This window comes from Malania oleifera, chromosome 2 (assembly GCF_029873635.1).
Source record: "Malania oleifera isolate guangnan ecotype guangnan chromosome 2, ASM2987363v1, whole genome shotgun sequence".
NCBI lineage: Eukaryota > Viridiplantae > Streptophyta > Magnoliopsida > Santalales > Ximeniaceae > Malania > Malania oleifera.
The window spans coordinates 36785553-36807020 of NC_080418.1; the positions used below are offsets into that span (position 1 = coordinate 36785553).

The following is a 21468-nucleotide window of genomic DNA, read 5'->3' on the forward strand; positions in this document are numbered from 1 at the left end:
ATTGAGAGGAAGATTCTTGAATAGCAAAGAGTGTCGCGACGTCCCGAGAGCGCGAGTGCTCCGGGCGGCGAACTAAAAATCAAGTTTTAATTTTCAAGGAAAATATGGAATGTCGGAGTCGCCACTAACCTTTAGTGTGGTTAGAACACGTGATGACTACCCCGTTAGGGGTAAAATAGGTCTACATTACCAGAGTTAGGCTCGAGAGTTCGGTTACGCGAGGGGAAGGTACGAGCACCCCCTACGCGCCCGTTCTTACAAACGGTACCTAATTAATTTGAAATTATCCCTAAGTTAATCTAATAAGTCCTTAAATTACTTCTTTTTGTGAATTTATAAATACCTATGAAAAATAAATAAATAAATAAATATATACATATATTCCCTCAGATCTTAAGGTACGTAAAGCCCGAAGGCTCATACCCCCGCAATAAAATCATAGGGATTAAAAATCAAGAAAATACTTAGGAAAGTATACTCCCAAATTTTGGAAATCTTATAGATTTTTTAATAGAAAAATACTAGCATGGGAGGTTTCAATACGTGATAATAGGATAATCAACAACTACTAAAATATAAAAAAAAAAAAAAAGGTAATAAAATACCATATATATTGAAAGTACTAAAAACACCCTAATATGTAATACTAAATATCCTAAAGATACCATATGAAGTAGTACCCTATATGTTAAAATACTAAAAATACCCTAATAGGTGATGGTAAACATAGTAATAATACCATATAATTCATAATTATGACAATAAACATATAATATGAACTTAAATACTAAAAAAAATACCATATAAACTAATAATAATACTAAAATGCCATAATAATAAACTAAAATTATAAACTACATTATAAATACCACCATAAGCATAATGTAAACATAATGATAAAGATAAACCTAATAAACTACGCCTAAAGATAAACATAATAATATATAAACATAGTAATACCTATAAATACCACAATATATATTAGATGAACATAGGAACAATATAAACATGATAATGAACAACATACCAAAACATCACACGCTAATGAAAATACTACAATAAAAGACAACTATATTCATTATTTAATATACATTAATATAAACAATAAAAATTTAAACCTAAATTAATACTATGACAAAAACAAACCCTGCAAAAAAAATAAAAATAAATAAATAAATAAAATAGAATAAAATAAATCAACGTCAAATATATATATATACTTATATGAAACCTGAATTAATATTATTGCAAAAGGTGGAAAAATCCTGCGAAAAATAGAATAATGTTAGATATACACATATATAAAGCTCCACTTAAATGTACAAAAAGAAAATAATAATAATAATAATAATTAAACTTTACATGTCAAACACTAATGAAAATACTACAATAAAAGACAACCATATTCATTATTTAACATACATTAATATAAACAATAAAAATTTAAACCTGAATTAATACTATGACAAAAACAAACCCTGCAAAAAAATAAAATAAAATAAAATAAATCGATGTCAAATATATATATATATATATATATATATATATATATATACATATATGAAACCTGAATTAATATAGAATAATGTTGGATATACACATATATAAAGCTCCAATTAAATGTACAATAAAAAAAATTAAACTTTATATGTCAAAACCCCACAAACAGGCAGTGTGTGACTGTGTGAGTGCGTGTGTGTGTTTTGTGTGTCTACATGCAGTGGGGCTTACAGAGGGGGCCGGAGTTTGGGTCATGGAGCAAAGGAGACAGTCGGAGTTGGGGTTGGAGTTGCTGGGTTCGGCTTTGCTGGTTCGTCGGAGGCGGTGAAGGCTGGCGCAGAGGTGCTTAGGTCTCTGGTTCGACGAGGAGTTGCAGAGGAGGCGCTCACGTTGGCTGGTATGGCAGTAGAGATGTCGATGGTGGAGCTGTGGTCGGGTCTGCACTGGTGCTGGCAGCAGGAGGTTGTCGCGGCTAGAGCTGTGTGGATTTCTACAGAGGATCTGTTGTGGACTTCGGCTGAACAGAGGGCTGGAGAAGAGGAGCAGAGTAGGTGTTGCCAGAGGGAATGGCTGGAAAGTGGGGAGCTCCGGCGATTGCAGAGTGGGGAAGGATGAGGATGGAGATGGTGAGGTTGAGGGAGATGGGAAGCAGCCGTCGGTGCTGTGTGAGAATGAGAGGGAAAAGAAAGGCAAGGTTGTTTTTTTTTTGCTGTGCGCTGCGCTGCCCCCTTCATTGGCAGTGTGCCTCATTGCCCTTATATAAAAAAAAAAAAATTGAAAACCCTAAAACCAAACTTCCCTTTTTGAATTTTTTTTTTTATGCCTTTATTCTTATAGTAATAATGAAAAAGGAAATAATAATGATAATAATTATCATAATAATATAAGTATCCATAAGATAATAATAATAATACTACTATTAATAGTAAATAATAATAAATAATTATGGTAAAAATAAAAATAATAAAGATATTATCAGTAAAATAATAATAATAATAATAATAATAATAATAATAATAATATATCAAAAATAATAACAATAAAATAAATGGAAAACAAAAATAATTATAGTAAAGTAAAAATAAAATAAAGATAATAAAAGTACTAGTAATAATAATAAAAATGAAAAATAATAATAATGATAAAAAATATACCCAAAATAATAGTAAGGTAACACTAATTATAATACTAGTAATGAACAATAATAAATAATATAATGAGAAGGGACTCCTTTGTTCTGTTTGGTTAGGGCAAAAATAGGGTGTCTACAAAGAGAGTTGGTGGTGGGATAAAGATGTACAAAAAAACATAAAGATAAAAAGAATTTGGTATAAAACGTGGCAAAAATGTAGAAACAGCGATAACTTTGAAAAATATAAGGAGGCAAGAAAAAAATGCAAAAAGAGTCGTTAGTTAAGCTAAATATAGATCATTTAATAGTTTGTATGATAGATTAGGTACAAAAGAAGGGGAGAAAGATATATTTAAACTTACTAAAGTTAGAGAAAGGAAGAGCAAGGACTTAGCAAATGTAAAATGTATAAAAAGTGAGGATGATATTGTCTTGGTTAAGGACGAAGATACTAAAGAAAGATAGCAAAGTTACTTTAGTAAGTTTTTTAATGAAAATCAAATAGAAGGCTTAAATTTAGAATTATCAAATGAGGAAAAGACTAAAAATATAAGATTTATTCGCAAAATTAGAGTTAACGAAGTTAAGTTTGCACTAAAAAATATGAAAAATGGAAAAGCTATGGGACTAGATAACATCCCAATTGAAGTTTGGAAATACTTGGGTGGTAACGAAATTATATGGTTAACTAACTTATTTAATACAATTGTGCAAACTAAGAAAATGTCTTATGAATGGAGGAAAAGAACTTTTGTTGACCTTATAGGTCATACCCAGTTTTGATAATGACAAATACTACTCTTGGTATTTGATGATTTTTAAATTTGTGTGCAGGAGCATACTAAGCTCGATCATGTTGATGGCATGCGGCAACTTGAAGAAGAATGAAGACCCCGACGTGTTTATCTGTTGTAATTTATATATTTATATTCTTTCGAGTCTTTAATATCTATTTAAGCCAAGGTCTGTAATAATTGATACATATCATGCATATAGGAACCATAAGCTCAAATGGCCTTAGACAATACTTCGGTCGACCGACTTGGGACTAACTCAAAGACTTTAGAAAGACCATAGGTCCCTACACTTTAATAGCACATGAAATCGGACCTTAGCCCAAAAACCATGAGCTTTTGGGCAACCGAACTTGGCAAAGCTTATTTGCCTCAATCGACCAAATCGAGGAAAGTCAGTATCGTTGACCTGACTTCGGGCGACCAAACTAGAATGAGCGTATCTTCCTCAGTCGACCAAACTTGTTTCTGACTTTCCCCCAACTGTTCGGGTGCCCTATTCACGTGTAAAATACCCTCGAGTGACCAAACGTTGTTGTTCAGGCTATCGAAATTATGTACAGGTGACCGAACCTTGAACGATTGGAAAATCGCCTGGTTCAGCCAACCAAACCTTGACCCGGGCACCCAAACTTCAAAAATCACCTTTTTTTCGTTGAGTCTGTTCGGGCGACCAAACTGTGGTTCAGCCACCCGAAACTCTCGGGTTGGCAAATTTTTAACTGAGGTAATTTGGGGTTAAATGGGGTTAATTTTCTAAAACATAATTAAAACAAATTTTAAAATTACCCATGAGTCCTCCACAGTCATAATTTGCCCCTTCTCTATATATATGCCTTCATTTGCACAAATTAGTGGGGATTAGCATATAGTATTAAACCAAAACTCTATCAAATTTTCAAATCCTATTTTGTTCATACTACTCTCATACACTCTCTATCATACACCTATTTCTTTAATCATCCAAGCCTTGTGAGAATGCCTTGAGTGTTTATACTTCATTTTGCTTAATACTTTCTTTTGTATTGTTTGTTGATTGATTTTGATATTGAGAGTCAAGCATAAGTTTTCCCACTAATTTAATCTAATAAATCTTGTGTGGGGAAAACTTTGAGGCTTGTGGGGTTTTGCATTCATATTGCAAGGCACCTAAGGCTTTTTTTTTTTTTTTTTTTGTCGTGCAAAAATATTTTTTACAAGCTTTTTCAAACATCTCTTGTGTTAAGTATTTTGAGAAAATATTTTTGAGATTGTTTGATTACTCTAGCTAACATCTTTAAAACCTAAAGTTGATATTGAGATATATTGTTTATAGAAAGTTTCAAAAAAAATCTTGTTGATACACTCTTGTGCATGATTGAGCATAGAAATTATATTGAGTGTTGATTGCACACATATACATCACTGAGCTTATAGTTCCTACATCATTGGTGTGCATTGATTATATTGTGCATAGTGGTACATGCTTGTGTAAGAAGCATTTTCGTGTATGTAAATTTTCATATATTTTGTATTCCAGGCGCGGGCCTGAAGAGGGAGACTAGCCCTGTTGAATAATCCCGGATTGGCTTAGACCCGGTTAGGAAAGTTGGTGCACCTTATTGGTAAGGTGTAGGTTGAGGTCAGCCCTGCTAATTGACCTGGTTGTAATCGGTGCTGCTCCACCCGTTAAGTGAGCATTAGTGGAATCCTCGGCCTTACAAGCTAGAGGCGGGGACGTAGGCACAGTTGGCCGAACCCCGATAACATATCGTGTGTGCACTTTACTTTTTCGTAATTTATTTTCTGCACGTGTATGTTATTTTATGAATGTTGCGCATGATTTAATTTTCGCATATTATCTATGCATTTGGGTTTACGTGTATATAGAAAGACCCTAGGTTGTGAAATACTTTTGTTGGATTAGTTAAACCTAGGACAAAATTTTAAATACCTATTTCACCTCCCCCCCCCCCCCCTCCCCTCTTAGGAATACACCAAGACTAACAATTGGTATCAAAGTCTCATAGCATTAACTTAAACGTTTTTGCTAAAGATCGGGATGGCTCACATTGCTAAAGATCGGCATTAACTTAATGGTGTATCCTCCATTATTTTGTGGTGTTGATTACACTGCCTAGAAAATTAGAATGAGCACATTTATAAAATCAATGAACTGGAGGGCCTAGCAGGTGATTGTCAAAGGAATTTGTATGCCTGTAAACGGAAATGATACTACTTTAATGCATGCAAATTCATATGCCATGGACATGTTATATCTTGCATTAGATTCTAATATTTTTGTTGAGTTTGTGGCATGTCAGAGTACATAGGAGATCTGGGTTAAGCTGGAAAAGAGATATGGAGAGACCCAAGAAAAGGAAACCATCACTCCCGAGGTGTAATGCTCATATGATCAAGGAGTGGTAAGTGATAAGGAAATTGCATTAACAGAAGAAGATGTATATGATTCTAACTCAAACTCAATTGATGATTCTTACATTAAATGTTGCGATATGTTAAATGCTGAATCTTTTGTTGAATACCATGATAATTTTGTTGATGATGCAAGTGATGCTTCTTATGTTGAATGTTGTGTTGCGTCATATGATGAATCATCTAATATTCCCTGTGATAATACTGTTGACATTGCATGCAATGATTCATATAATAACTATGATATATCGTATGATGAATCATGTGCTGAATTGATAAATGAAAGCATGCCTTCGTATGAAAAGTTAGATAAAACTATATTGAAAATGAATAAATTTCTAGCGAAATTATCTAAGCAAAAATCCTATTTGAAAAAGGAAAATAAAAGCATGGCAAAGCAATTAGGAGAAATAAAAGATTATTATGCCATCTCAAAAAAGAGAAAGATTAAGAAGATCTTAAAAATTATCTACTTAGAAGAATAAATGGATAATTATTTTAGGGTTACACAATCCTTAGAGATTAAAAAGAAAAATAGTTTCAAAAAGGATTTAAGATTGTCATATAATTCCCACTATCATGCCTCAACAAGTAATCATAAGAATTGCAAGCATAACCCTTCACATATTTACAAAACTTGTTTACATTATAAAAGAAAAGGGCACAGCCGATTTACTCTCTCATCCAGAAGTGCCAGAGGGTTAAAAAAATAAATGATGTGGGTAATCATGAAATCAAACCCTGTAGGGTCTAAGGAAGATCGGATTTCAATAGAAATTGTATAAATATTTTAATCTTCCCTTAGTTCCTAGGTTTAGGGGTAGTGATGACCAAAAGGCTAGAAAGTGGTATATGCCTAAAATGAAATATCTTAGTATACACATTCATTACATTCCTCATTATACTAAGAATCTTAGAGTTAATCAAGCCAATATGAAAATTCAAGAAAGATATCCAATCCAAGCTTAATGCATTTATATCACTGTGATTGGGTAAAATATGAAAACTTTGGCTATTGCATATCAAAGTAAAATCCACTTCCAAATGGACAATACATCCTGCTATAATCAAGATTAGAGGCATCCACTAGGAGATTGGTCCCTTTGAGTTTAAATTGTAAATCCTTTAATTTTGGTTTAATCCCTCCATAGGAAATCTTTACCATACCACGATCACATCAGGTAGAGATTTTGTCTATTCCTTGGTGTGTATCCTTACTCTAAAAATTGTGATCATATTTAAAGGATACTTTCCATCGTTCCAAGAGCATTGTTCATGAAATTTGTATACTCATAAACGCTCTTTGCCTAAGTCGTTGGACATATTCTATTCCATGCGAATATCCTGAATCTTGTCCACTCAAAATGAATACTCTTCAAACTTAACATAAATTTTAATCCTTAAGAGTATTAAATTTATTCTTTTCACTTCATAAGCTCTCAAACCTTAAACTCAAATATTTTAGAGCTTCATCTAATTCCATCAAGAAGAATGGCTAAGTTGGTTGCACTAGGTCTTAATCTAAATGAATGCATAAACTTCAAGGAGACTTATGCACATACATTTAATATTCATAGCCATTTGAAATCATGCCTCTCACACGCATTGAGATTCATAAGAAATGAGGCAGTTATAGGCTTTTTACATTGAAAGAATATTGATTATGACTTTTTGGTCCAATAAGTCTAAAGCATTCACCACCAAGATTAAATCAATGATAATCTTAAGAATCTTGGCTAAGATATTTTGAGATGAAAAAGGTATAAAATGATTAAGTGCATAACTCAGGGGGAGCATTACTCTTTGATGGTTATATAATATAAAATGCTCTCACATTTTTCTATTTCATGTCTAAATGTCCATATGAGTACTCCACTGAATTCCTAACTATCCATAGTAATTTACTGTTCATGGTATCTAGTTGGATGGTTTACATTTTATATGGACTATTGATTATACTACTAGAATGCATGCTTAGTCTAGAATGCCTCCAGTATGGCGGATCCAGTAGATGTGAATTGCATGCTGGTAGTGGATTATAGGTTCTTGCATGCTTGAATTGAATTATATATTACTTGCTTGAATCTATTAGGTATAGGTTTTATGGGAAAATGTCCGATTTACAGACGGCATGTTGCCAAAATTTCGATAGATTTTTTCCCAAAGTAAAACCTTGTATAAAGATGATTATGTTAAAATTAATGTTAAAATATTTTTGAAATGATGAGTGAAAATCAATTGAATAATTAAATTTCATCCTGGCATAATCATCAGACATTTAAAGGAGCTCAGCTCCATCCCTATAGAAAAGGCTTAAAGAACTCATATGCATCAATTCGCTTATTAAAATATTGAGGCTCTTCTTATATCCTTGAACATTATATCATGCACTTATTCGAAGATTGACCTCAAATCCGGCTATCATCAAGTGAAAGTGAAAGCAGAAGACGTATCGAAGACGGCCTTCAGGACCAGGTACGGGCATTACGAGTTCCTTGTTATGTCGTTTGGTCTAACAAATTCTCCTGCTATATTTATGGATTTGATGAACAGATTCTTCCACCAATACCTAGACCAGTTCGTTGTTGTTTTTATTGATGATGTACTGGTCTATTTGAGGAGCTATGAGGAGCATGAGACACACTTGAGGCAAGTTCTACAAACGCTACGAGAAAAGAAATTATACGCCAAGTTCAGTAAATATGAATTTTGGCTTAAGAAGGTTGTGTTTTTTGGGGCATGTTATATTTGGAGACGGTATTTATGTGGATTCTAGTAAGGTTGAGGCCGTAGTGAATTGGGCTAGACTGAGGAACGTCTAGGAGATTAGGAGTTTCTTAGGGCTAACTGGGTATTACCATCATTTGTAGAGGGATTCTCAGTGTTATTGGGGCCTTTGACACGACTAACTAAGAAGAATGTAAAATTTGAGTGGGACGACAACTGTGAGCAGAGTTTTCAGGAATTGAAGCAAAGATTAGTCACAGCACCAATATTGGTCATCCCATCAGGGGGTGAGGGGTATGTCATTTACAGTGATGCGTCCTTGAAGGGACTTGGTTGTGTATTGATGCAGCATTACATTGTGGTGGCATATGTTTCCAGGCAGTTGAAAGAATATGAAAAGAACTACCTTACACATGATCTTGAATTGGCTACAGTAGTACATGCCTTGAATATTTGAAGGCATTACCTATACGGAGAGCGGTATGAGATCTTCTCCGACCATAAAAGTTTGAAGTACTTTTTCACTCAAAAGGAACTTAATATGAGGCAGAGAAGGTAGTTGGAGCTAATTAAAGATTTTGATTGTACGATCTGTTATCATCCAGGGAAAGCAAACATGATAGCTGATGCGTTGAGCAGGAAGTCCAGGGAATCAACGTTGGCGACTATGGAGATCCAGTATCCGATCATGATGGATCTGGAGAGACTCGGCATCGAATTAGTTGAAAGTGGTTCTCAGGCTCACATTGCCAGTTTAGTGGTGCAGCCTATTCTGTAGGAGAGGATTAAAGCCAACCAGAAGGAAGACCTAGAGTTAGCAGAGATGATAGACAGAGTACAGAGTGGTCAGGGGGAGGAATTCAGTATTGCAGATAACAAGGCTTTGCGGTTCCATTCCAAATTATGCATTCCTGCCGATACTGAGATCAGAAAGACTATTTTAGAGGAGGCTCACTGGTCTTTGTATACAATTCATCTCAGTAGTATGAAGATGTACAGGGATCTACGAGAGTAGTACTGGTGGAGTGGTATGAAGAGAGAGATCACCGAGTATGTAACCTAGTGTTTGACGTGCCAGCAGGTAAAAGTTGAGCATCAGAGGCCAGCAGGGCAGTTGCAGTCACTATTTATCCTAAAGTGGAAGTGGGATCATATATCTATGGACTTCGTGTCAGGATTACCGACGGCGTTACATGGCCAGAATACCATTTGGGTGATTGTTGACTGTTTGACTAAGACAGCCCACTTTTTACCTATCAAGATCAGTTACTCCCTTAACCATTTAGTAGAGATCTACATTCAGGAGATAGTTTGTTCTCATGGGATGCCAGTATCGATTGTGTCAGATCGAGACCCGCATTTTACATCACGTTTCTAGAAGAGCTTGCAAGAAGCTCTAGGGCCTCAGTTATCATTTAGCATGACGTTCCATCCTCATTTAGATGGGCAGACTGAAAGGACGATACAAATATTAGAGGATATGCTCCATGCATGCATATTGGATTTTGGGGGTAGTTAGACTCAGTTTATGCCGCTGGTAGAGTTTGCGTATAATAACAGTTATCAGACCAGTATTGGCATGGCACCATTTAAGGCTCTATATGGTAGAAGATGACGTTCTCCTTTATTTTGGGATGAGATGGGTGAGTGGCGAGTTGTGGGACCAAAGCTAGTACAGAAAGCATGTGATAAAGTTCGACTTATCAGAGATAGAATCAGTGCGGCTTAGAGTCGACAGAAAAGTTATGCTGATAATCGCCGCAGGAATCTAGAATTTGATGTAGGTAATCGTGTGTTTTTGAAGATAGCTCCGTTGAAAGGGGTTATGAGGTTCGGCAAGAAAGGTAAACTTAGTCCTAGGTTTATCGGTCCATTTGAGATTCTAGATAAAATGGGGCCGGTTGCCTACAGGCTAACTTTGCCACCTATGCCATCAAGGATCCACGACGTATTCCATGTGTCTATGTTGAGAAAATACACCTCAGATCCTTCTCATATCATCAGTTATGGTGAATTAGAGCTCAGTGATTCACTAGTGTATAAGGAGGTACTAGTATAGATTCTAGATAGGAAAGTACAGGAGTTACGTAACAAGGAGATTCTTTAGGTAAAATTTTTGTGAAGGAATCATACAGTTGAAGAGGCTTCTTGGGAATCTAAGGAGCAGATGAAGCAGAAGTATCCGCACCTATTCCAAGAAGTCTAAACGGGTAAAATGTAAGTAGTTAGATAGTATTTCTTTTGCAGGTACATGTAATGGTTTAATTAGTGTAGCATTTTAATTTTTGGAGAATTTTTCTTTTGTATATGTAATCTCCTAAGCCTCGGAATGTAACCACGGTATTCCTCCACCATAAGTGAGGGTAAGTAATAAAATAAGTAGACCGCTTTGTTTTAAGGGGTATTGAGTTATATGAATAGTAAATTTCGAGGAAAAAATTCTATAAGGAGGGAAGAATGTAACAACCCGAAGAATAATGGTATTTAAATAATAAAAAGAAAGGAAAATGGAAACAAGAATAGAAGGAGGCAGCCAACTTCGTCGATGAGAAGATACCGAGAGAGGGTTTTTGGTGATTCTGAATTTTGTCGACGAGGAGAGAGTTCGTTGACGAGTCTTCTTCTTGGCCTCGTCGACGAGATGACGTGGCTCGTTGACGAAGGTCATTGTATAAATAGTGTTAAACGTGATTTTTCAGTCCATTTTTGCGCAGGAACCTCTCTTTCTCCTCTTCCTGTAGTTTCCCTCTCTTTTTTCTTAATTTCTAGGCCAGATTTACGCCGGTTCGATGATCTGAAGCCACCACGACACTCCTGGGAAAGTTCTCTTTAAATCTGCTGGAGTGGATCGTCGAAGGGGCTGAGTTGGAAACCATCCCAGATTCAGGGTAAGACTTTCTACTCAATATTTGTCTATTTGACAGATGTAGAAAGCATAATATGCGTAGTAATACTGAACTTTAGTTCTGGGGAATGTCATTTTCAAGGTGTTGAACGAGGAACCCTGTGGGTGCGGGGCTATTTGTTTTAAGGGATTTTCAGGACTCAGGTAAGGGGATAAACTAAGCTAGTATTTTATGAAAAATATGTATATTATTACAGCATTTGACTTCAGGAAAATAAATATTTAATTATATATGTTTTATATTTGGGAAATATTGTTGAAAATGATGGTATGTTAAATATACGAAAAAACCTGTTTCGTGTGGCATGAGTGGAAAATTATTATGAAATATTGTCTTCTGGGAATATGATAAAGATATGGATTTTTATAATGGAAAACCGGCGTACGGGCCAAGATTTTTATATGTTGACGGCGTACGGGCCGTGCTATGGTAAAATGTGAAATACTGGCGTACGGGCCAATGATTTTCATGATATACATATATATATATATATGCAAAATGATATGATTGATTTGATAATTAATGGTATGAAATATCCATATATCACAATTTCAATATATGCTATATGATATTAGAACCTAGTTGGCTTGGTCTAAGCTAGTACTTGTACTGTACCGTTGCTATGTGTCCATGGTCATCATGATCATGATATTTGTGTTAACGCCGTTGTACAGAGTGGTGTGAGATTAGATGATCGATGTGGTTTTTAAGAAGTGTGTGAGAGTCCCTAGTGTACGGACAAGGTCCGGCAGACCCATCAGACTTACAAACTGTACTTTTGACTTTGGAATGGTCGGCCAACCATTGTCAGGTCCTGCCTTCTGGCCTTACAACCCAGTCATGTGGGGGTAATACATGACAACAGTCAGCTAACCTACCAAGAATGTTTTTGTATTATTATTATATAAGATGAGTTATGCTATAAGAATACAGTATGCTCTATCATGTTGTGATTATACATGTTTTCCCAGAAATATATATACAGTTTTTCTAGTTATGTTCATGATTATATATATATATATCACAGAAATGCTCATGTTGTCACATACTAGTGTTAGTTTATTTCCCTTACTGAGAGGTGTCTCACCCCAGAATTTCATGAACTTTTCAGGAGCCTTCTATGATTTGATATGGAATGTTCTTGGGTCATGAACATTATTGCATGCCTTAATATATACTCTCTGGTGCATCTATGGTCTATAGGGACAACTATACTAATTAAGTGACAAATGTAATTGACAAATACTCAGTATAGTTGATTTTAAAAATTTGGATTGATGGCTTATACTACTAGGCACAATGAAATAATTCTCTATCTAGTATAACTAGCTTATTGTATCTAAGCATGAATTCAAATCGATAAGGGGAGCATCCAAAATTAAATCCCATTCTGTTATGTTCTCGAATATCTTCAGCTTAGATCTGGCTTGAACTCTTTGTGGCATGTGCCTAATTGTTAGGATTTTATTGAATATTTTAAAATGAAAATATATTGATTTGCCACAAGTTGTTTGTGTTTGCCAGTGATCCTGCATTTAAATTGTCTGAAATTTTTAGGATTTATATGGTTGTCATATTCTAGTTATCTTATGAAATTATGCCTAAATGTTAAACCAGAACATTGATGCTTGCTTGTGCCTTATTTTAAAAGATCTCTTTTCAGCAAGCAACCCCCAATACCTTTTTGCAAATATCATAAAGGGGATATATATTTATTATATACATATGTTAGAATTGGTGTATTGCCAAGAGGGGGGGTGAATTGGAATTTTAAAATTTATCACCTAGGTTGAACTGGATAAACAGCAGTATATACACAACCTAGGGTCTGCCTATTCAATTTCCAAATGCGTAGATAAGTATAAAGTGAAATTTAAGTCATACGCATCATTCACCCATAACATACATGTGCAGTAAATATAAAGTGCGAAAATATAAATGAACACACGATATGTTATCGGGGTAGCTCACTTAAGGGTGGAGCAGCACCATTTACAACCAGGTCAAATTAACACAGGGCTGACCTCAACCTTAACCAGGTGAATTAGCGGGGCTGACCTCAACCTACACGCCTTAACAGGACGACGCACCTAACTTTCCTAACCGGGTCTAAGCCAATCCGGGACTATTCCAGGGCTAGTCTCCCTCTTCAGGCCTGTGCCTGGAAATACAACCAAAGTGTATTACAATGAAATGGTACAGTGATTGTGCTTTCAAGTAAAGCAGATATGTACCCAAATTCGCGCAATGATATACACCACAAATATGAAATAATTTGTAAGCTCAATGTGGTCTAAGATGTCAACTCTCAAATAGATTTACTATCGTTGTAATGAGTGCGTGAGAGTGCAAACCTAAATGATCTTTGTATCACAGGATATTCAATTTAAGTGCTCAAACAAAGATATTATCCAAACTTCATATATTTCAATCAATAAGTTTTCTCAATACATACATGTATATGAAGCTCTAGAAATATATGAGTTTGGTTTGCAAAAAGAATTTAATCTTTGTATTCAAGTATAGATATATATCAATGAATATTGCAACAAAGATTTTTTTCACACCAACAAATATCTCTTTAAAGATTTATCAAGACAAAGCACATTAGATATTTGAAAGTATTTTGAAAATGTTTTGCAACCAAAAACAAATACAATCTTCTTAAGATGTTGCAATGAAGGTGCAAATCTTAGAAGATTTATCAAAGTCTTCTTAGGATAGACTTATTAACAAAGTATCCTAAGAATACTTGGGTTTAGCTCTCAATGAAAATAAAACAATCAACTATGAATGGGAGAGCAAACCTACTAAATAAGAACACTCAATCGACATACAGAGGATTTAGGAGACCGAAGAATGTAAGCATGAGTGAATGGGGATTGAATATGAGTATTATAGGGTTTTTATTTTTCAAAGAATTTTCCCTAATCAAAGTGGCTAATCCCTTTTCTTAATTTTCTCAAATGAACTCATATATATAGGCAAGGGAGAAAATATGACCGTTGGGGACCTATAGGGTATTATTAGAAAAGTCTAATGATGTTTAAGGCATTTTAACCCTGTTTAGAAAAATATTAACCACGGTAAAAATAGGACCAACCCGAGAGGTCCGGTCGACCAGAAATGGTTCGGTCGACCAGGACTCAAGTGGCTCGGTCGACCAGGGGCATTTTGAACTGAGTGGCTCGGTCGACCGGAGAGGGCGATTTGCCAAATTTCCGAGGTTCGGTCGACTGGGGCTATTTTGAACTACATGGCTCGGTCGACCAGACCTTTGGGAATCCTCCCAAGACCCTTCGGTCGACCAGGTAGTTGGAGTACAAAGTTGGTCGGTCGACCGAAAGGTCAAACTGTTGACTCCCAAGTGGTTCGGTCGACCGAGGTCAAATGACCTGTAAGTGCTCGATCGATCGGACCTGGGTCAAATAGTTGACCCGGACCGGTTTCGGTCGACCGGGCCAAATTGAACTGAGTTGGCCGGTCGACCAAAAGTGCACCAAGTGTGCATTTCGGTCCCTTCTTGCAACATTCAAACCCTATTCAAGTGCCTATTACATACAAGTGCAAAAGTGAGTGTCCTAAGGTCACTTGGGTCCAATTTGGAAACACCGAAAAAGTCCAGTGTCGGTCGACCGAAGGTCGACCGATGGTTCACCCTAAGGTCTTTCTATGGTTCGGATTGAGCTTGCAAATTAAATCATGCATGTGATGTGTGTGAGCTTATTACAAACCGAAAACCCTAATTATTACAATTAAGAGTTATGAAATTGTCGTCTTCAAGCCTTTCTTGCTTTGTGCACATCTTGATCTTATCATTCTTGATTCCTGCACACAACTCAAATGTTTATTAGATACAATGAGTATTTGTCATAATCAAAATCGGGCGTGACCAATAAGGTCAACAACATATATATTTTTGCAAAAAAAAATTGCATAACTGGTTCGGTAACTTCATATGAAAATACATGCGAACTTGTTAGACTATTTTTATGATCAAACCAATTATTTGATATTATATGTCGTGTGCTTTAAACTCAAATCTTCCACAGGTCTTATGATATGTTTCAATTGCAATGGTTTGTGTATATTTATGGTCTAGCCTTCTTTACATGTCATTTAAATCATTTAAATGACTAATTGTATTGTTTGTGTGCTTAATTGTTATATTTCATACTTTGTCATTCATTGTGCATTGTATGATTATATTATCTTTTTGGATGCTGAAAGTAATAATTTTTTACCATACTGAATTGTTTGAGTCAAGTAGTTATGGATAAATTGTTAATATTAAAGGTCAATCAGGTCATTTCTATATAGGTATTTTTGGGAAATGCTCTATTTTCAAACGGCATCCTGCCGAATTTTCTTAAAATTTTCCCAAACCATATTTTATATATGAATGATATTTTCCTCTTATTTGCCTATATATACTTAAATGTTTATCTAGGCCCATTTTTCTATTGCCAAAAGGAAAAGAAGTAGGAAAGTATTTGTCATCATCAAAAAATAGGAGATTGTTGACCTTATAAGTCATACCCGATTTTGATAATGACAAATACTCTTCGTATTTGATGACTTTCAAGTTTGTGTGCAGGATCATACTAAGCTCGATCATGTTGATGGCATGCGGCAACTTGAAGAAGAATGAAGACCCCGACGTGTTTATCTGTGGTAATTTATATTTATATTCTTTTGGGTCTGTAATATCTATTGAAGCCAAGGTCTGTGATAATTGATGCATATCATGCATATAAGATCCATAAGCTGAAATGACCTTAGACAAGACTTCGGTCGACCTTCGATCGACCAACACCAGGTTTTTTGGACTAACTTAAAGACCTTAGAAAGATCCTAGGTCCCTACACTTTAATAGCACATGAAATTAGGACCTTAGCCCAAAAACCACGAGGTTTCGAGCGACCAACCTTGGCAAAGCTTATTTGCCTCGGTCGACCAAACCAAGGAAAGTCAGCATCATTGATCTGACTTCGGGCCACCAAACTGGAATGAGCGTATCTTCCTCGGTCGATCGAGCTCATTTCTAACTTTTCCCCAACTGTTCGGGCACCCTTTCACGTGAAAAATACCCTCGGGCAACCAAAGGTTTTTGTTCGGGCTACCGAAATTATGTACAGGCAACCGAACCTCGAACGATTGGAAACACCTGGTTTAGCCAACCGAACCTTGACCCAGGCACCCGAACTTCGAAAATCACCTTTTTCCATTGAGTTTGTTCGAGCGACCGAACCATGGTTCAACCACTCGAAACTCTCGGGTTAGCAAATTTTTAATTGAGGTAATTTGGGGTTAAATGGGGTTAATTTTCTTAAATATAATTAAAACAAATTTTAAAATTACCCTTGAGTCTCCAACGGTCATAATTTGCCCCTTCCCTATATATATGCCTTCATTTGCACAAATTAGTAGGGATTAGCAAATAGGATTAAGCCAAAACTCTCTCAAAATTTCAAACCCTATTTTGTTTATACTACTCTCATACACCTATTTTTTTGATCATCCAAGCCTTGTAAGAGTACTTTGAGTGTTTATACTCCATTTCATTTTACTTAATACTCTCATTTGTATTGTTTCTTGATTGATTTTGATATTGAGAGTTAAGCATAAGTTTTTCCATTGATTTAATCTAATAAATCTTGTGTGGGGAAAACTTTGAGGCTTGTGGGATTTTGCATTCATATTGCAAGACACCTAAGGCTTTTATTTTGTGGTGTAAAAATATTTTTTACAAGCTTTTTCAAACATCTCTTGTGCTAAGTATTTTGAGAAAATATTTTTGAGATTATTTGATTACTCTTGCTAACATCTTTGAAACCCTAAGTTGATATTGAGATATATTATTTGTAAAAAGTTCCAAAGAAAAGTTTGTTGATACACTCTTGTGCATGATTGAGCATAAAAATTATATTAAGTGTTGATTGCACACATATACATCATTGAGCTTATAGTTCCTATATTATTGGTGTGCATTGATTATATTGTGCGTAGTGGTATATATCTGCTTGTGTAAGAAGCATTTTCGTGTACATAAATTTTCATATATTTTGTATTCCAGGTGTGTGCCTGAAGAGGGAGACTAGCCCTATTGAATAGTCCTGGATTGGCTTAGACCCAATTAGGAAAGTTAGGTGCACCATCCTGGTAAGGTATAGGTTGAGATCAGCCCCCCTAATTGACCTAGTTGTAACTAGTGTCGCTCCACCCATTAAGTGAGCATTAGGGGAATCCTCGTGCTTGAGAGCTAGAGGCGGGGAAGTAGACACAGGTTGTCGAACCCCGATAACATATCGTGTGTGCACTTTACTTTTCCGTAATTTATTTTCTACACGTGTATGTTATTTTATGAATGTTGTGCATGATTTAATTTTTGCATATTATCTGCGCATTTGGGTTTATGTGTATATAGAAAGACCCTAGGTTGTGAAATACTGCTGATGGACTAGCTAAACTTAAGACAAAATTTTAAATACTCAATTCACCCCCCTTCTCTGGAATACACCAAGGCTAACAACTTTAATACCTATATACAAAAATAAAGGAGATATTCAAAATTGTAATATCTATCGTGGAATTAAATTTATGAGTCAATATGATGAAACTATGGGAAAGTTGAACAAAGATTAAGGTTAGAAACGAAGATCTCAGAAAATCAATTTGGTTTTATGCCTAAGAGATCTACCACAGAAGCTATTTTTCTTTTAAGATTAACGGAAAAGTTTAGGGAAAAGAAGAGGGACTTGCATATGATATTTATTGACCTTGAGAAAGCATATGATAGGATACTTAGGAAAGTTCTATGGTGGGTTTTAGAAAAAAAAAAAAGGTATATGTTGTAGGTATACTAATGTTATTAAGGATATGTACGATGGAGTAATGACTAGTGTAAGGACTATAGATGGAGAAATTAGAGAATTTCCAATTACTATAGGTGTATATCAAGGATCTGCTTTGAGTCATTATCTTTTTACTTTAGAGATGGATCGACTGACTAAGAGTATTCAAAAGCAGGTTCCATGGTATATGTTGTTTGCAGATGATATTGTATTAATTGACGAAACTAGGGACGGAGTAAAAACTGTGTTAGAATTATGGAGAGAAGTTTTGGAATCTAGAGACTTTAAGATAAGTAAAAATAAAACAAAATATATGAAATGTAATTTTACTAATGATAGGATGAATATTTGAGACAAAGTTAAACTTGATGATGAAAAAATAAATAGCACTTATAGATTTTGGTATCTTGGATCTATTATGCAAGCTGAAGGAGAAATTGAAGATAATGTAATGCATAGAGTTAAAGTAAGTTGGGTAAAATGGAGAAGTGCTTCAAGTGTGTTATGTGATCGTAGAATACATTTAAAATTGAAAGGGATGTTTTATAGGACAGCTATAATACCAGTTATGCTATATGGATTGGAATGTTGGGCGACGAAAAAACATAATATTCAAAAAGTAAAAGTTGCGAGATGAGAATGTTTAGATGGATGAGTAGTATAACATTGAAAGATAAATTAAGGAATTAACATATTCGAGGTAAGTTAAGTGTAACTCTTATAGAAGATAAGATAAGGGAGGAACGACTCAGATAGTATGAACACTTACAATGTAGGTCACATAGTGCACATGTGAGGAAGAGTGACTTAGTTACTGTGGGAGGGCAGTAGAAGGGGTAAGGGGTAAACCTAAAATAACTTGGAAGAGATAGTGAGTAAGAATTTAATATCCTTGAATCTATCAAAAGAAATAGTCCATGATCGCATAAATTGACAAAAAATGATTCATAAAACCGACCTCACTTAGTGGGATTAAGGCTTGGTTTTGTTGTTGTGTCGTTATTCTATGAAAAAACAGGAAAAAAAATTTAAAAGTATATTCAATTATAATTTTTTTTTTATTTTTTGTAAAATTATTTTTTCATATAATCAAAGGATATCACCTTTTTCTTATTTTTCAAGCATTTATATATAATATTTTTTTAGTTATTTGAAAAATTAAAAATAAAAAATAAAATTTATTTTCACAACTAAACATACATTTATGCACACACATACACTAGTCGGGACCATGTACTATGCATGAGATATGATTTTATGAAATAAGTTTTAACTTAAAATTATTAAAAATAGGGTTATTTTTCTATAAATAAATAAAAATTCCCATTTCATAATATTTAAGTCATAAAATTAATTTAAATCACATTATTAGGAGACTACTGAAATTTCAACGACATTTCCCCTTTAAACTGGAGCACCACCTTGCCTTAAATAATTTGAAATATATATATATATGAAATAAGTTAAGTTGGTATCAAATTCTTTTAATAATTTTAAAAATTAAAATAATAATCAAATTATTTTTCATAACTAATAGTGCACAGTAGTTCTAAACTTCTTTTTTTTTTTTTTTTTAAATAATAATAATTTTCAATACATAATATCTAGGTAAAATTTTCATAAAATTACTAATATTGAATTGGGTAGGCAACCAAAAAAAAGGGAAATGTAAGAAATTGAATACATTTTCCCTTGGAAACACTAAGGAAAGAAACATAAAAGATGCAAATAGCATTTTTTTTTTTTTTTTTCTGATTTGAAATTCAAATGTCAATTAATCCTTCATGATTAATTATTTAAGAAATAAGATGCAATACACGGAAGGAAACTTGCATATTGAATAGATGCACAATCGATCATCTTTTCTTTAGCTTAATCAAATAATAAATAAATAAAAGAAATAAAACTCAAAATTCTTATTTTCTTTCAAATTTTATCTTCTATTTCCCCTTTTACCAAAAGTATAAAATTTAAATGAAACTAAAATAGATTGAAATATCGAAAGTCTCTAATGGGGTAATATGCATTTGGAATCTTGGTAATGCAAATGTCATAAGAGGAAAGAATATAATCATATCATTTTATGCATGTTGTAATCCATAAAGATCAAATTTATATAAATTCCCGTCAAAATGATAACTAAATAAATAAATACAAAGATAAATAAAGAAAATTTGGGAAAAGGAAAAAAAATGAAATATTCATAAATTGACACAGTTAATTGTCATTTGGAAATTTGCAAGTCACGTATACTCTGAACTCCATCAATTCCTATTTGTATGAAACTATTTTCACAAAATAAAGTTAATGCTGCGCAAATCTTTCAAACATCAAAGACAAATATTTCGTTCATTTCTTGGGTTTCAGCAAATGACAAACAATGCATCATATTCAATAAAAAAGTATCATTAGTAAAAGACAATAAACAATAACCTATTTGCATTTAACTTGCCCACTGGTACAAATGTGTTGAAGGCGTTACCCCAGTAGTGGAGGGGGTTGACGTGTATTTTTTACCCTTCTTTACTTTTTAATTTCTTTTCCCAGATCAAATATACACACACCAAAAAGAAAAACCTGCAGTTTCTCATCTTTTTTAAAAAAAAAAAAAAAAAGAGAACAATATAATTGAAACTTCATTTCTTGCATGACAAAATCCAAAAATTAATTGTTTCCTCTGAAGGGGAGTTATATACATACAACCTTGAAATGCTGAATCTGCACAAATTGGGCCAAATAGATTTACATAACTCGCACAGAACAAAAATATTAGGAAAAAAATGCAGGATTTTATATAACCGAGACAGATGCCATCAACTGAAGCACAAACATACTGTGCTGGTTGCTTCACTCGATCTTCTCCAGTACTTCCAACCTGGTTTTTCGCTTCCAACCTTTCATGGTCGCCACCAGGTTAATCAGCCCTGTAATCTGATTTTTACTGTACTCCTGCAAAAGGGGAGAGTGGAAAGAAGAAATTTTCATAGCTGTTGAGTTGTTTGAGGTATGGAAAGAATTTCAGGTACCATTTCAATGTCTGGCAATTGCCTTACCGGATGAGCTCGTGCCCAGTGCACATATTCAGTTTCAGGAAGGTAATAAGCCTGTTTAAAGAAAAGAAACAGAACATGACAATTAAC

General features: G+C 34.4%; 1 protein-coding gene across 5 annotated transcripts in view; it reads right to left on the bottom strand.

The window, feature by feature from the left end:
* Nucleotides 1–20953: 20953 nt before the first annotated feature.
* LOC131149520 (uncharacterized) overlaps nt 20954–21468 on the bottom strand; it is an 84088-nt gene continuing 83573 nt past the window's right edge. For all 5 annotated transcript variants that reach the window (XM_058100039.1, XM_058100034.1, XM_058100035.1 and 2 more), the window contains 2 exons: nt 21382–21432; nt 20954–21277 (listed from right to left, as the gene is read on the bottom strand). In XM_058100039.1, coding sequence (XP_057956022.1) covers nt 21176–21277; nt 21382–21432 — 153 coding nt within the window. In that variant the 3' untranslated portion in view covers nt 20954–21175. The remainder of the gene's footprint in view (nt 21278–21381; nt 21433–21468) is intronic.